General features: G+C 35.8%; 3 protein-coding genes across 19 annotated transcripts in view; 1 reads left to right on the top strand and 2 right to left on the bottom strand.

Annotated features, from left to right (window-relative positions):
* Nucleotides 1–604, bottom strand: part of Tomosyn (syntaxin-binding protein tomosyn) — a 280,098-nt gene extending 279,494 nt beyond the window's left edge. For all 17 annotated transcript variants that reach the window (XR_015812683.1, XR_015812682.1, XM_088205743.1 and 14 more), the window contains exon 1: nucleotides 411–604. Coding sequence is in view for 15 of the 17 variants with exons in the window: in XM_088205743.1 (XP_088061869.1) it covers nucleotides 411–533 (123 nt within the window). In the remaining 2 variants the exon portion in view is untranslated. The remainder of the gene's footprint in view (nucleotides 1–410) is intronic.
* A 328-nt stretch (nucleotides 605–932) lies between these two features.
* On the top strand, nucleotides 933–12,978 carry Coprox (oxygen-dependent coproporphyrinogen-III oxidase). The gene is made up of 8 exons (XM_088205759.1): nucleotides 933–1,127; nucleotides 11,299–11,533; nucleotides 11,681–11,838; nucleotides 11,898–12,028; nucleotides 12,087–12,216; nucleotides 12,284–12,447; nucleotides 12,552–12,721; nucleotides 12,784–12,978. Exons 1-8 carry the CDS (start codon nucleotides 1,045–1,047, stop codon nucleotides 12,883–12,885), a joined length of 1,173 nt encoding a protein of 390 aa, XP_088061885.1. The 5' UTR covers nucleotides 933–1,044; the 3' UTR covers nucleotides 12,886–12,978.
* Nucleotides 12,928–15,993, bottom strand: LOC148237929 (putative ATP-dependent RNA helicase DDX10). Its single transcript, XM_088205758.1, has 3 exons — nucleotides 15,788–15,993; nucleotides 13,622–15,723; nucleotides 12,928–13,157 (listed from the first exon to the last, which is right to left on the bottom strand). Exons 1-3 carry the CDS (start codon nucleotides 15,923–15,925, stop codon nucleotides 13,001–13,003), a joined length of 2,397 nt encoding a protein of 798 aa, XP_088061884.1. The 5' UTR covers nucleotides 15,926–15,993; the 3' UTR covers nucleotides 12,928–13,000.
* Nucleotides 15,994–16,282: the final 289 nt, after the last annotated feature.

Raw genomic sequence — 16,282 nt, 5'->3', positions numbered from 1 at the left:
TTCGGCGTAACGAAAAATAGAAAACGCCGACGCGAAGAAAGCGGACCGGTTTGAAAACAATCGCACGTGTTGTCGCTGATAACGAGTTCGGTGTCAAAAATCGTAAAAAAAATGTGAAACGGATCCGCCGCGCTTTTTGCGGCGCTGTCGTCGGATTTTCCGTTATCAACGGCGTCAGGATAGCGAGAAAATTGCGAGATCTCCCGACCTCCTGACCCAGTTTCGAGTCATGCGATGAACGAATTCGTCGCGAGGATAAGGAATGACGCATCGGGATCGATCGGATCGGAAGGATCGCATCGGATCGGAAGAAAACCGCGAGTTCGCGAGCGCGCGAGTTTTCCGAACAAAGGAAAAGCGCGCGCTCGCGAAAACGCGGCGCTGTTTTGACAGCGCGCGCTCGCTCTCACCTTCTTGAGCTGAAAGTGCTCGGGCCGCAGCGTCTCTTGGATCTCCTGGTCCTGACCGCGCACCGGCGGCTGCGGCGCGCTCCGGAAGCCCTCGAGCACCCCCTTGAACGTGAACTTCTTCATGGTCGCGTCGCGCAGAGAGGCTTCGAAGCGCCCGCCCGGCGCCCGCTCGCTCGCCAAGCCGCTCCGACACTGCCGCTCCGACCGACACCTCCTCGCCTCTCCTCCCTCTCTCTCCTCTCTCCTCGCTCCTCTCTCCTCTGCGCCAATGCGGTCTAATGACAGATCGATACGCTCGCGCGCGCGCAGTCGCCCGAACGAAACTACGCCTCGCGCTCCCGACGGCCGCGGCGCCAAATTCGAATTCGTAAAGCCCGCCGCCGCCGTAAAGACCGACGCGACGTGCGCGCTGTCACGTCGATTCGAACGGTATGCGGCTCGCGAACGCCCGACGAACGTGTCCGCGCGCCCGTCTCTCTCTCTCTCGCCGCGATTCCTGCGCGTGCGAACGAGACGGAGCGCCGTACGCGTCAAACAGCTGATCGCGACTTAATACCGCTCGCGAACGCAGTCGAGTTTCTCTCTTCGTCGATCGACGACTTCCACGTCGATATCCGCAGACTATATCGACGAAATGTCGTTCAGATCCTTCTTCGAGGCGATCAAGATACTGGGGCCGCTAGGGAGCTACGTTTTCACGAGACGCACCAATTTGAGGTTAGTTTCTAACAAATGCAACACCAATATTTCCTTTGATAGACTATAACTTATCAAAGTTGGTAAACCGCATTATATTCGACTCTTTATCCGTCTATAATATACGTTTTCAACTCGATAACGCATTATTTTTTTATGAATTTCCCGCTAAACGTTCAAATAAGCAGCGACTTTTTATTCATCGTGACGTACATTTGTTGCTAGATCTGTTAAAAAATTCTTAAAGATCTGTAAAAATCTATGAGCTTAATTGACAGCAAACAGCATATTGCGGAGTAATCATCACTATGTACACATAAACTGAAATCTACTTCTTTTTTATTACTACACCACTGATATTTATTTTCATTAAATGCAGAAAACATCATTGTGTTTGGGAAGCTCGTTGAGAAGCTAGATAGCTCATGTAAGGTGAGCGTTCTCGAGCGCTGACGTTCAGGCCGCGACGGCTTACAATAAGGGACGCGCTCACTACTCTATGGCAGTGGTCTCCAAAGTAGATATGCATACCCCGAGTGATAATTATACGAGCAAAAACATAAAACAAACAAAAAATTGACAGCTGCAACGCATTCTAACGTAGAAGAGTTGACAGCAGATATTTTGGAAAAAATTGAATTTTTTGCCCAATGTATGTAGTATATATTCAGTGGGTTTTTTTTTATTATTTATTTATTTACAATCTGTTTATACATAAACAATTAATAAAACAAATATTGTAATATTAGTATGTAATGAAAACATCCCATTGGATACCTCTCCATATTTATTATTACAAAATCTAGTTTATTTTATATAATAATAATTTATTTGTTTATACTAAATTTCTACTATACATTTATTATTTGCCATGTCTGTCAGGTATGTCAGATGGTCTAAAGTCGTATGGTGTCCTCATATCTACGTTTCGTTATTTCGTCTTTTATGAATTATATGTCAAGGTCGTTGTGTATTACGTTATTTAGAACATGCCAGGGAGCATCGACTATCATTCGTAGAACCTTGCTTTGGAATCTCTAGACAATGGCGATGGTGGAAGCACAAGCACTACCCCAAAGCTAAATCCTGTATGTCCATACTGGTTTATTAATGGACTTGTACATTAATTACTTGTTTTCCAATGTAATCTGGGATATTCTTCCCATCATCTAGTGCATTTTTCGAAGTTAAATTCCAAGTTCTTTAATTTTAGTAAAGATATGTTTCCACCATGTGAGCCTTCTGTCCAGATATACTCCCAGGTATTTCACCTCTTCTTTTTTTTGTAATATTTTACTATTTAGCGAAACATTTGGGCAGTTCTTTTTATTTAATGTAAACGTTACATGCGTTGATTTTGCCGTGTTTGCTTCCATTCTCCAAGTTTTATCCATTGTTCGATTCCGTGAAGGTTTTCTGAAATGCGTCATGATGAGAAGCAATCACAGCTGTATCGTCCGCAAATGGTATTATTGTTGCTGAACCTATCTTCGCGAGTATATTACGTAGAGTACCAGTCCCAATACACTCCCTTGTGGAACTCCGGAATTGTATTACACCCATACCTCGCTATACGGCCGCTCTTTATACGGCCTTTCGCTATAACGGCCCTCTTTAATTAAGGCACGTTTTCGATATACGGCCTAAAATGTTTCGCTATAACGGCAAAAAAACTTTTTTTCGATGTCGATTTTTTAAAAAATTTAAAAATAGATTTAATTTGCATAATTTTAAAATGAAAGATGAAGCAGCTAGCGCCGATGAGGCCGCATCTAATGGCATGGTGCAAATGCCGCGGGTGATTTTAAGCTAAAACCACTTTTAATATATTTGTCCGAAAATCCAAGGCCTCTTAAAAGACTAAATAAAAATCAATTACCCGTCATATGGAGATCCAACAAGAAAGCTTGGATGACTAAAGCTACTTTAGAGGATTGGTTCAAAAATCACTTTTGCACAGAAGTGAAAAAATATTTGCGAGACAATAACTTAAGCAACAAGGCTTTGCTAATTTTGGATAATGCACCAGGGCAGGGGTCGGCAAAGTGCGGCTCCGGAGCCGCATGCGGCTCTTTGGCTCCTTGAGTGCGGCTCTGGCACAAATATCCACGGGCCAGGGCGCTAATTCTGGTCGAGTGTCCTTTCCATGTAACGTTGAATGTGTGCGTGAGCGTTGACGTAGTACCTGTTTCGTCCGGTAGGGGCGCAGCGCAGCGTAGTAGCATGACAGCTGTCAATCTGCGTATTTGGCGGTTACAGACGGGGCCAAAAGTATGACCGGCGTCAGAAAAGGGTCTGTTGCCATTTTGAAAGAAAAAATGAATCACGAGATATTGGTTTATCATTGCATTATTCACCAAGAAGGGCTTTGTGCGCAGACATTACCGGAAGAAATTAGTAAAGTTATGGGATTAGTGATCACGATCATCAACTCCATTGTAGCTAAAGCTCTTAATCATCGTCAATTCAAAGAATTTTTAGTTGAAATGGAGAGTGAGTACGCTGATCTTTCGCTTCATAACAAGGTTCAATGGTTATCAAGAGGGTACGTTTTAAAACGTTTCGCATCCCTATTGCCAGAAATTGAAGCATTTCTCCTTGAGAAGGGTGTTCACTATCCAGAATTTACAATCAGTGGATCCAAAACTTTCATTTCATGGTAGACGTTATGTCTAATTTAAACCAGCTTAATCGTAAACTACAAGGGAAAGGAAACACAATTTTTTCGATGTTAGAAGAAGTCATTTCATTCGAAAACAAATTATCCCTTTTTGCTCAAGATTTTGAAAGACCAACCTTGTTTCACTTTCCGAGCCTGCTGAAGCATCGCCAAGAAAATAATTTCTCTATTGACAAACACCATTTCAAAACAATAATTTTTAATATGAGGGAAGCCTTTCTCAGCAGGTTTCATTCGTCAAAAATCCTCTTAATGCTACAATAACTGAGTTGAAATTTTCTCCTGTTGGCATTGACATTGGTAACTTTGAAATACAATTGAAGGATTTAAAAAACAAGGAAATATGGAGCTCCAAATTTCAACGTTTCTGTATTGATTTGGAAATATGGAGAAGAACGAATGTGATCTTAGTTCACAACATAAGTGGTCTGCTTTGAAAGACCTGGAGAATGAAGACATGATCATTTTCAACGTCTGGAATAGTATTCCTGACTCTTACGATCAGCTGAAAAACTTGCGTTTGCTGTTCTCTCCCTTTTTGGTTCTAAATATACATGCGAATAATCCTTTTCAAGCATGAACTTTATCAAGAGTAAACTGAGAAGTCGTCTTATTGACGAGAACTTGGAATCATGCCTAAAATTAAAAACTACAACATATAAACCTAACTTACTGAAACTTTTCAAGGAGATGCAAGGACATTGTTCGCATTAAGTGTTTGTCAGTCATTGTCATGGTTTAAATTTATGGATACCTTACTTTCATATCATATTTTATCAACGAATAAATCTTTATTAAGTGTGAAATCAAGTAATTTAATGAAGGTCTAAAATTATAATAAAGGTTTACTAAATTAAAAAACAGATTTGGCTCTCAGAACTATTTTGAATCGTTGTAATGTACATATTTGGCTCTTCGGCCAATAAGTTTGCCGACCACTGCACCAGGGCATCCTACTAATTTATCCGAACTTTCCGACAACTTATAAGGGAAACCGATGGTAAATCTTCAATTAAAACATTTTGGAAAAACTATAACATCAAGGATGCTGTTGACAGCATCAGTGAATCACGGAAGGAATTAAAATTAACAACAATGAACCATGTTTGGAAAAAAATATGGCCAGAATGTGTAAAAAGTACTGATGCAGAAGTTAATTGTCTTCCTGAATTTAGGCAAAACATTTTTGATCTAGCACATGATCTCGACTTTGAAGGTTTGAACGAACGTGATGTGCTTGATCTACTTGAAGCTGATAGGGAACCCCTTTCATATAAGGAACTCATTCAGTTGCAAGCAGAACCGGCATATGATGAAGAGACAGAGCCTGTTGTATCCAAACAGCTAACATCAAAAAAATTGTCAAAAGCTTTTTCCTATTTCGAACAAGGAATGAACATCTTCCTTGAAAACGATCCTGACGTCGAACGTAGCGCTAAAGTTTCTCGAGGAATTAACTCAGCCATTAGCTGTTATTAATCACTGAAGAACGAAAGAGACAAAAAGGAAAGACAAACAACGTTGGATTTTTTTAAGCCAGGCCCATCCTTACTAGCGAAAAATGAGAACGACAGTGATCTGCAGGTTAGCATTTCTTCGTCGTCTTCAGATTAAAGCCATTTAAAAAAAAATATGTATGTATTCATACACATATTTTATGTAACATGAAGTTGTTTCATTTTTGTTTATGGATTATTGTTGGTTTTTGGAGTCTGTTATTATTTTATGTACAAATGTATGTACTTGTTATGTATGTATTTTTGATTTAAATGAAATAAAAAGATGAAATGCATTTTAAATGATAAACCACGTTACATATTTAACAAATTTGGAACCGATCCCATTGAATTTGTATGAATTTGTATTAGAATAGTTGACTCGTTATACGGCTTTTCGCTTTGCGGCCAAGTTTCGTGGAACGTATCTAGGCCGTAAAGCGAGGTATGGGTGTATTATTTTTAAAATATTGTACGGCAGATTTACTTTTATCTTATATCTTATAGAGCACTTTGTCAAAAGCCTGACTGATATCTATGAGTGCAAAGGTGCAGTATCTTTTACCCTCAAAATCATTGCTGATTTTTTTATAATTTAAAAATAATAAAATAACTTGCGTCCAAATTAGTGATCTGGAATTATTCTTTAATATGGCGTTAAATATAATTGTGATAATTTTCATTATTTTTTCCGATAATCCTTTTAGTAATTTTCCTAATATTAAGTTAAACTCCTGCGCTTTTTTTGGATTTGTGTCTGTAAATATTATTTATTTTAATTTAAACCTCTTAATTATTGGACTCGTTTGAAGGGGTGCTGATCTCTGGTGATCTCTGATTAGATAATCTGCGATTTCTTTTGCATCTCTTGCAGTTTCTGTCGCAGAATCGTATGATGTGAATATATATATATAGTATGTTATGGGTTGCTTTAGCTTCTTTCGTAGCTTTCCACAGCACATTTCTTTTTAACGCAATAATTGTTTTTGTGTCAGGGGTACCAGGGTTGCATTTTCGCGATGAAAGGATCGTTCGTGTAATGTGGTTCTTAAACTGAATGCGCTAAAAATATATATCCACGAATAGCTAAGAGCTAAGTTTAATATTCAAAAACAATAAACAACAGTTCAACAAATGCTAATTTTATAACTCGACTGGTCATAAAATGCCGACCCTATAGATAAAAATATTTTTAGCCTGCCCGAAAATTTCTCGAAAAAGTCGAAGTTACATCAGATGTTTCCCAGTATTTGTTCGAGTCGAGCATGTACTAAAATAATGAAATGCCTGATAACCATTAACATATTTCATCAAACTTGAAATCTGTTTTGCATGTTTTTTTATGTGCATATAATACGTGAAGGGTATGTAGCGTAGCTGGGGGAGGGAGGGTCAAAGGGGGCGTGCCTGTAAATTTTTGGCATATTTAAGACATGCATTAAGTTACAGAATTTGAGGAAGGTCAGATTTTGTATTAGATACATAATTGTATGGGATGGTAGCAATGTTGAGGATCGCCCCGGGCGGCACAAACCTAGCTACGCCACTGTATTTTTCTCTTGCGGTCTATTATTTTTTCTTTGTTTATATCTCGGGATGAAATAAAAGAGTAGATAATTTAAAAATAAATTATTGTCACATCAAATGTGATTTTATTAATTTGATAAAATACAGAAAATCGTCCAAAAACTCTATTAAATATTTAAATTAAAAATCTATTTTCTTCGTGGACCACAATAATACTTTCGCGGGCCATCACTTTACAAAACTTTACCTAGCATTGACGGATTGTCGACACCGCCCCTTACCAACTTTAAAAAGTGCTTCATCGAATAGGCGCTATGCCTAAAATTAAATGAATCCCATCGCTCCCAGTAAAAAAACACCAGGATACAAATACAGTAAGTATTTCTGCTTAAAACACTTCCGCAGAAACTGTAAAATTAAAAAGTCTCAATCATTGATAAGAAGAAAGAGTAGAGGACCCAAATTGTACCCCAGTGGTGCTTCAGAATGAGCGAAAAACTCATACGAGCGATGATTACCATAGCTCACATACAGTGGCCACTTAAATAACTTAGAAAAAGCTAACAAGACCGTTTGTCGTGAACTTCTAAAGACATTTTTGACAAACTTTGTCAAATACTTTTTAAAAGTCGGAATATACTAAATCATCCTGGATTTTAGAATCGAAGAACTTTGTCGTCGCCTTTGATATATAATATAATGCCGACGCAAAAAAACAAATAGAAATCTAATAAGATATTTATTAGAACAAAACAACGATTCAAGATCAAAATTCGATATATATTAGTCTTCATTTTAACTAGATTGCTTATAAACCAAAACGTTGCCTCAGATTTTCACTTCGGTTCAAAACTTCACTCAGAACTCTTACTTAAGACTACCATTTCGCTTCTGACTTGAAATATACGAACAGAATAGTTTAGCGCAAATCCGAATCGACCCAGACGACCCTTCGAAATCCGAGAAAAGCATGCGCTTTCACTTCGATCGCCCTATATGGTTCAGCCAAGCAGTTCTGAATATCCAAGACTCGAACTCGACCTTCGAGACGACTTAAGAGCCCAATATCTTTACCGAGCTTTTCTTTCAACTATCTATGACCGTGTAAAATGAATCAAGAATCGAGTTTAGAATGGTTTTAAAATCTACAACAAGTTCAAACAATAACAAGAGATCTACCTTTCGTTAAATAATTGTTTTATTATTGTTTTTCATAGTATAAAATTTAAGTTTTATTCCAAAATTACTCTTTGATTATTGATTAAAGACAGATACGCGAGCAACAGCAAGTATTTTTGCTGACATATTTATGATTTAAAATTTAATCTATCCCCCCCCCCCCCTATCAGCAGCCGACTCGGTAACGATTCGTGTTCGATTGTTATTGAGTGACTGCCGTCTGTCGAGTGATAGTATGTAGTGTTACATTTTTTACGAACGAATAAGAGATTAAGTAAAAATGGGAGTCAATTGAATTACTTTTTAACTCCACCTTCAAACCCGTCCCGTTAATACTGTAGTAACTAGTTCAAAGGTGACCGTCCGATAATTACAAACAATTATTCAAACAATGCGTATTTGATGCGAGATTATTACTGTTTTTTAGACGAGGTTCGAAGTTTTTAAATAACAAGTTTTTATGTTAATTGATGGTTTTCAATTCTGGGTGTTTTGTCGATTTCTAATGGTTATTGTTAAACCAATCTTTATTTATTCAAATCATAGTTCTCGCAAGTGCTATGTTTCGTCTTCTAATGTTATTTTCAAACTTACTGTTATATATTTGGATGCTAATGATTTCAAGCGGCTTGAGGTGCGACACTTTTAATAAAGAGAATCGATTTTTTTTCCCTGGAATTGCACGAGCCCCATCAGTGGAAATTCCAAGACATTATTTTGACCACTCGATTTCAAAAGATTACCAAAGTAAATTACTAAAGAAATAAGCCCATAGCAGTGTTAAAACAATCTGTATTTCTACATTTGTTGCAAATACAAATACTCCTGATGAAATGTGTGATTTATGTAATAAATTACTAGTAAACAGTTCATTGACTCCATCTAAACTTCGTATGCGCTTCGAAACGATATACGCTAATTACGAATAAGAAGACAATTGTAAATATTTGAAGAGTCAGCGTGACTCACTATTGCTAAAATTGAAAATGAAAATGCACCGACGCATATTTTTGCATGTGTTACAGCGTCATACTAATGGTAAAGCTAATACGATTGAAAAGGTATTGAATTGAGAATCATAAATATTAAACGAAAACACTGCTAAAATAATATATGCTTCTAATAATAGTATTCCAAAATAAACGGAAAAGAATGGCGCCTGGCGTGGCATTATGATCGCACGCCACGCAAAGAGTGAGCTGAGATTTACCATTATAAACATTTCGGCTCCCCTCGCTTGACCAATGAAATTAGCAAGTACCCGAGTTTTATTATTACGTGCCTCTACCTACCATCCAAAATAACCAGTGGCTTATCTTTGGGAAAAGTTTTGGAAACCCAGTTTCGCGCTTGGAGCCTCAGAATTTTCAGGGGGCCTCGCGAGGCCTCTAAAACTTATATATATATATATATTTATAAGAAATATTTATTTAGTGAATTTATACAGCTAAGATATTTGCATTAGTGATAATGCTATTTGTGCATTTACATTTAAGCTCCACTATCATCAATGACCCTACATAACATTTTTCCCTTATTTCAACACATTGTTATTTTTTTATGTTTTCAACAAATTTTCATGTGCTCAAGTGAAATCTTAAAAATCCATTATTTTCTAGATATAATTACATTACAATTTATGAATAAACGAATCAGATCACATAATTATTGCTATTTTTACGTATATAATATACACTTAGTATGTATACAGCCCAACTTATGTTTATAGTGAGTGAGAGATAAGAGCGTGCGTTACATGTGTTCCGCACACCCACTTCTTCTCACTCACTCTCGTCATTTAAAACGTGAGCAAAAAAAAGGGAATGTATCTCACCATACGCGAAATTGTGAGGAGGAACTCTGGTCACCTTATATTTCGCAAGCAGCTTATGTAAAAAATACATTATTGAGAATAATTAGAATTCCGTTATCTCAATCTATTATTTCTTTCATTGACGGCATTGTATGGCGATTTCTCCAGCAATATGAATTATATCCTTGAAGAATTATTATAGAATATATTTATAAGTCTAAAATATATTATTTTAAGCTTCTTTGCATTTTATTTGTTTTGAATAAAAATGAAAAACATGTTTTTTACCTCAATTACATTTTGAAATTGTTTAACCACTTCCCAATCACAGTACATTATTAAAAATGACTCAAAAATGTATTGCATGGATCCACCCTTTCCTATGCAGTGGTATAAAAATATGCAGCTGTTGTAAAACATTTAAAAATATTCGTACAAATTTAAGTAACGAATAAAGGCTTCGATAATTTTCTCGAGAAATTTGCTAATTTTTGAGATGAAAATTCACAAAATACAAATTTACGACTTACCTCAAGCATGAGCTTGAAGGAATTAACTCTTAGATGCTCCATAGATAAACAAATATAACAATCCAGTGATCCAATATATTATAAATATGAGGATGTGAGTAGAACTATTTAATTTAATTACTGACAGGATCAAATTCAACATTTTCTGACTACAATTAATCTCTCTAATCGTTGATATTGAATCCTCTGCAGTAATCGTTTTCCTGGTTTTAACAATTCGAAATTAATTATTTCGCATGTTTTGTAGAAAACCATTGCTCCTTCCATCTAGAACTGTCATAAACTATCCAGTTGCAACTTAGTGCAAAAAGGATGGATTAGTTGCCTCGAGAATGAATAATCGCACTTTATTACCTGAGGATAGTTCGTTCTGAGTTTAATCAACATGTCGTGGCATTTGATAAAGAATATCGGTTGTAGATATACTTCCGATAAGAAACATCGTCACTAGTTATACTTGTGATAATTTTGAAGCCATGAAAAATGCATTCAACTCACGAAGAGCAATCATTTTATTTTTATTGAACGCGGGTATCAAGACCTAATCATTCAGCGTTTAAAGGTTATTTTTGGTAAAACTGTTGAATCAAAAAGTATCGTGTAATATTAAATTGACCAATTTCAACAGTAGAACAAACCCTAATCACGATAAGCATAGCGGTCAACGTAGAAAATACTGGTGCTATAGTAAAATAAGTAACGCATCATAGATATGACTTCTAGAGTAAATACAATTTTCTGATTGCTTACCACCTATTTAGAGAAATAAAAAAGAAAACTTTATGAGACAGATATTTTCAGTCTCTTTACGAATTGAAAAGAGCGTTCTTCTAAAAAAAGCTTGGTTTAAACTGAAAAAGTGCATAGCTCTTAATATAAATTACGTTGAAAAGTGTATCATCAATGAAAGTATAATGAACTTAAATGCTAAATAAAGTTTTTCCTTATCCATTTTTTAAATTTCCAGCCACATCGGTGCCATTGTCGTAGGTACAAGTTACGTCTCCTATTTGAAGATCCAAAAGAATGGGTTCGCTCACATGGCAAAAAGCTCAATGGATACCAACCAATTCGTGTGCGAGCCTATCACTCCGATGAAAACCTTGAATGATAATCCTGACGACATAAAAACCAAAATGGAACTGATGATAATGAGAATACAGGCAGATTTCTGTAAAGCTCTCGAAGCTGAAGAGGACAAAGTTAGTTTATCAAAATTAATAGTTTGATTCAAATATCATTAAAAAATTAAAGTGTAAGATATTTGCGTGTAAATATTGTGTGAAATGTTATAAATATACATTTGTATAAATCTTGAATTATTTTGTGCTTTAATTGACACGTTTTAGGAAACAAAGTTCATTATTGATAAATGGCAGAGGGAAGAAGGCGGTGGCGGAATAACTTGCGTAATGCAAGACGGTCGCATTTTTGAGAAAGCCGGCGTGAACATTTCAGTAGTAAACGGCACTCTGCCACCGGGAGCAGTGCAACAGATGAGATCAAGGTATTTGATACAATATTATCTTTATTGTGACTATCCTGATCGTTGAATTTATATTGCAGAGGAAAAAAGTTAAGCGAGGGTAAACTACCATTTTTCGCAGCCGGAATAAGTTCAGTCATACATCCCCGCAATCCTATGGTGCCTACCATTCACTTTAATTACAGATACTTTGAAGTCACTGATTCTGATGGTGGGTTTTTCGTCAATGTAATTATGAATATATTGATATTTATTTCACATTTTTACAGGATCTGTTCAGTGGTGGTTTGGTGGCGGTACTGATTTAACGCCTTATTATTTAAACGAAGATGACTGCAAACATTTCCATAAAGCTCTAAAGACTGCGTGCGATAAACATGACAATTCATACTATTCCAAGTAATCAATTTAAAAATATCAATTGAAATTTATCTTAAATTAAACATAATAACAATTGTTTTAACAGATTTAAAAAATGGTGCGATGAATACTTTTACATTCCTCATCGTAAAGAATGCAGAGGAGTGGGTGGTATATTTTTCGACGACATTGACTCACCTGGAAAAGACGCAGCCTTCAAATTTGTTACATCTTGCGCTGAAGCAGTTATTCCAAGTTATATACCGTTAGGTAGATATTTTATCTCATGGCTCGGAAACAACTCAATCGTTTCCATACCATACATATCACCAAAAAGGTTGTGTGCCTATTCATTTCAATTTTTTTACTTTCAGTTAAGCAACATAAAGATGATGGATATGGATACCACGAAAGGCAGTGGCAACTTCTACGAAGAGGAAGATACGTAGAATTCAACTTGATGTATGATCGTGGAACGAAATTCGGTCTGTACACGCCTGGCGCAAGATATGAATCGATCTTGATGTCTTTGCCTTTAAATGCAGTAAGTTAATAAATATTAAACTTTATTTATTAGCAATATTCTATTACTACTTATTTTTTTAGAAATGGGAATATATGCATATACCTGAAAAAGATTCAAAAGAGGCTCAAATTATGGAAGTATTGAAGACACCCCGCGATTGGTTGGGTATAGGTAAAAATTAATTATATCAATGTTAGATCAATATTGAAAGATTTATAGATATGTACTTTTTATATTTTATTTTTTTATTTTATAATAAAATAACATTAATAAAACATTGATTTTTATTTACAAAGATCATTTGGTTTTTTTTAATAATTGCAGTGCAAATTGTTCAGCTTCGTTTATACTCAATTCGGCTGATAATTCTTCGACCCCGCTCTTCATTTTCTTCATGTGCTTCACTGTCTTCTGTTCTACTCCCCTCGATATCTCTAATTTACGTTTCAAAGGTCTGAAAATAGAAAATATACATCTTAATAAAATAAAAACATTTCCATATTTACAGGGATGTCATTTCAGATTTTTTCAAGAGATTAAAAGTTGGTCAGTTTACGCATTGCATGTAAATAAATAATGATAAGTATGGAAAAATTTAAATCATATAATTTTCTAGCACGTGCCAGATAAATTTTATTTTCACTGGTAAAAATATACATCTAACGGTGAAAATGTATTCCGATATGATTTCACTGAAATGATATATTTAAAAAAATATTTTCAGTATAGATTTGACTGTTTTTTTTTAATTTTCTTTGAGGGATAACCTGAGAATTTCTGGTTGAATTCCGAGACGTCTTTTTTTGATATTTCTATTTCATTAAGATTCATAGCATTTAATTAAATGACATGCACCCACCTGCTCCCCTTCCCAAATGACGTCCCTACTTATTTATTGCAATTAGATAATCAACATACCTATGAACTTCTTCTTCAGCACTAGAACTGTCTTCAGAATCTTTAACATTTTCATCATAATCGACTCCGGAATCATCTCCACTTTCTTCACTGCCAGATTCTTTAGGGCCATATATCTTATCCGGATCTGGCAACCATGACATATCAGGAATCGAATCGTCTCCATCAGATCCAAAGTCATCTTTTTCTCCTTCGTCCTTAACTTTCTTCAACTTCCGCTTGGCTTCTTTGTGTTTCATTCTAATCTTTTCTCTAAACCGTTCCTTATCGAATTTATCTTCTTCTCTCAAGACTAATTTAGCCTGCTCAATATCTATACCTCCTTCGCCTTCATTTTCGTACTCTTTAGCAAGCTCTGAACGTAAATCTTTCTTTTCGTTCAACACAGCTTCTCCTTCCTCATCGAATACAACTTTAGTATTAGCGACGATCTTTTTATTCAAGATTTTCTTCGCCAGTTTTGCTTTTGTTATTAATTTATTTTTCTTCTGCGGTTGTAGCTCCACTTCTTCTTTTTCGCTCAAGTCTTGTTCATCCTCGACGTTATGATCTCTCCGTTTCACTTTCAAAATATCATCGTCTTCATCATCATCAAAAGTGAAACCACCGAATTTTTCACCCTTATTTTGCTCTTGTTCATTATCTTCATCAGATTCACTAGGTTCTGTATAATCGATTTTTTCTTTAATAGGTATTATTTTTTTGTTCTGTTTCTGTATAGCCTTGTTCTTTTCGATTTTTTGTAAAAATCTTATCCTAGGAGAAACGATCAATCCCAATGATCTAGCGAACGAATCCGTGTCCAAAGCATGTATGTCAAAAATCTTTTTATTTTTCATCATAAAAACTGATTTGGCGTATGCGACGAATGCTCTCTGTGCGCTTTCTTTCAAATCTGGAAATTCCGCCAATAATGACTCCATCTTCTTTTGCGGCGACATTAATTTACTTGGATCAATATAAATTCTATTGATCGGTATTTTTTTAGACTTCAATTCTTCTAACATAGCTTCTTCTTCGCTCGGCAAAAGCATCAATAAGCTTTCGCCTTTACCTTCTAATCCTCTCGCCGTTCTACCAGCTCTGTGTATATACGTATTACCATCTTCGGGACAATCCATCTGAATCACCCAATTAACTTGCGGAAAATCGAGTCCTCTCGACGCCAAATCGGTAGCAAAGAGAACCACGTTCAACTTTCTACAAAATTCCTTATAGATCTGCTCCCTCCGTTCTTGATGTAACGATCCATACAGAGCTAACAAGCTAATACCTGGCCGAAGCTTACAAAATATTTCATACATATACTTAACTTGCTTACAACTAGACAAGAATATTATAGACTTTTGCTTTAAATGATTCTTTATAAAAGACCATAGTGTAGATACTTTATTCTCAATTTCGCATACTATATAATTCTGCTGCAACGACACAGGAGTACTCGATTCGGCCTGTTCATGAGGTGCTACATACTGAGGATGCGTTAAACTCAATCTCGCTAAATCTTTCACCGATTTAGTCTGCGTTGCCGAAAACAGTAAGGTCTGCCTTTTGGGTGGCAAATTTTCTATAATCGAATTCATAGCGCTTTCGAATCCCATATCTAAACATCTATCAGCTTCGTCAAGTACCAATATTTGTAAGTTACTACAGTTAAATAAAGGATTTTCATCCATATGCTGCAAAAGTCTACCAGGCGTGCATATCATAATGTTGCATTGATCCATTCGTTTTCTCTCAAATTTTAAATTTTGTCCACCAATGATCAAACCGGCGGAAAAGTCATGATGTATGCCTACTTTGCGCAGAGTTTCAAAAATCTGATACGCCAACTCTCGGGTCGGAGATATTATGAGCGCTCCTAGACCGTCTAGCCTAGTCCACTTTTTACAATACAAATTTTCTAATATCGGAATTAAAAACGCTAAAGTTTTTCCAGAACCGGTTTTGGCAGCGCCAAGAATATCTTCGCCTTTCAATGCAAACCCGATTGATTGTTTTTGAATCTCTGTAGGTGTAACAAAATTGCATTCTTTCAAACCTCTCAGAGTCAACTGAGATAAAGGTATATCTTTGAATGTTTGAATTTTTTCAACGTCAATCTGAAATAAATTAATTTTAAATGGAAACTTCATAATAAACAAGTAAATCATTAATTTAACTTACATTTGTATATTCTTCTTGTAGTTTTTCTATTATGGCGCCTTGAATTTCACCAGTTTTTTTACGCGGTTTAAAAGCATGGTGTTTTTTTGATTTTGTTTTTTTATTGTGGAGCTCTATTTTTTTGTCGGATTCGTTCATCTTGAATTATTTCAAATGCACGCTACAACATATAAACACGTGCCACTACATCTGTCAGTCTAACAGTTGAGTGTTGCTATTCGTAAAAAAATCAAGTACGACCCTTTTAGACATTATAAATATCTAAATAAAATCTAAATATAAAAAATAAAAAGCAAATATTTAATAAAAATGCATATATTAAGAGTGCACTTAAAAAACTATTTATGTAATACTATATTTAATTGTACTGAGGTCATCCATTAATTATTTCTGCTAATTTTTATTTAAACCACTCACATTATTCAACACTTTCTTTTCCCTACCATGTAAACAATATATTGTGAATAACATAACAAACGTCGTATATTTTAAACA

This window comes from Plectrocnemia conspersa, unplaced genomic scaffold, assembly GCF_051122295.1.
Source record: "Plectrocnemia conspersa isolate PC_06_02 unplaced genomic scaffold, ASM5112229v1 ptg000002l, whole genome shotgun sequence".
Taxonomy (NCBI): domain Eukaryota; kingdom Metazoa; phylum Arthropoda; class Insecta; order Trichoptera; family Polycentropodidae; genus Plectrocnemia; species Plectrocnemia conspersa.
The sequence above is the reverse complement of the archived record's forward strand: the minus strand, read 5'-3'. Positions and strand labels throughout refer to the sequence as shown.

What these genes read in the sequence shown, in the direction of transcription:
- Coprox (XM_088205759.1), top strand. Translation starts at nt 1,045, where the DNA reads ATGTCGTTCAGATCCTTCTTCGAGGCGATCAAGATACTGGGGCCGCTA. An exon ending in TCGAAGCTGAAGAGGACAAA is followed by an intron (nt 11,534 to 11,680) that starts GTTAGTTTATCA and finishes GACACGTTTTAG; the next exon opens with GAAACAAAGTTCATTATTGA. An exon ending in GACAATTCATACTATTCCAA is followed by an intron (nt 12,217 to 12,283) that starts GTAATCAATTTA and finishes TTGTTTTAACAG; the next exon opens with ATTTAAAAAATGGTGCGATG.
- LOC148237929 (XM_088205758.1), bottom strand. Translation starts at nt 15,925, where the DNA reads ATGAACGAATCCGACAAAAAAATAGAGCTCCACAATAAAAAAACAAAA. An exon ending in TACAAGAAGAATATACAAAT is followed by an intron (nt 15,724 to 15,787) that starts GTAAGTTAAATT and finishes AATTTATTTCAG; the next exon opens with ATTGACGTTGAAAAAATTCA. An exon ending in GCTGAAGAAGAAGTTCATAG is followed by an intron (nt 13,158 to 13,621) that starts GTATGTTGATTA and finishes TTCTATTTTCAG; the next exon opens with ACCTTTGAAACGTAAATTAG.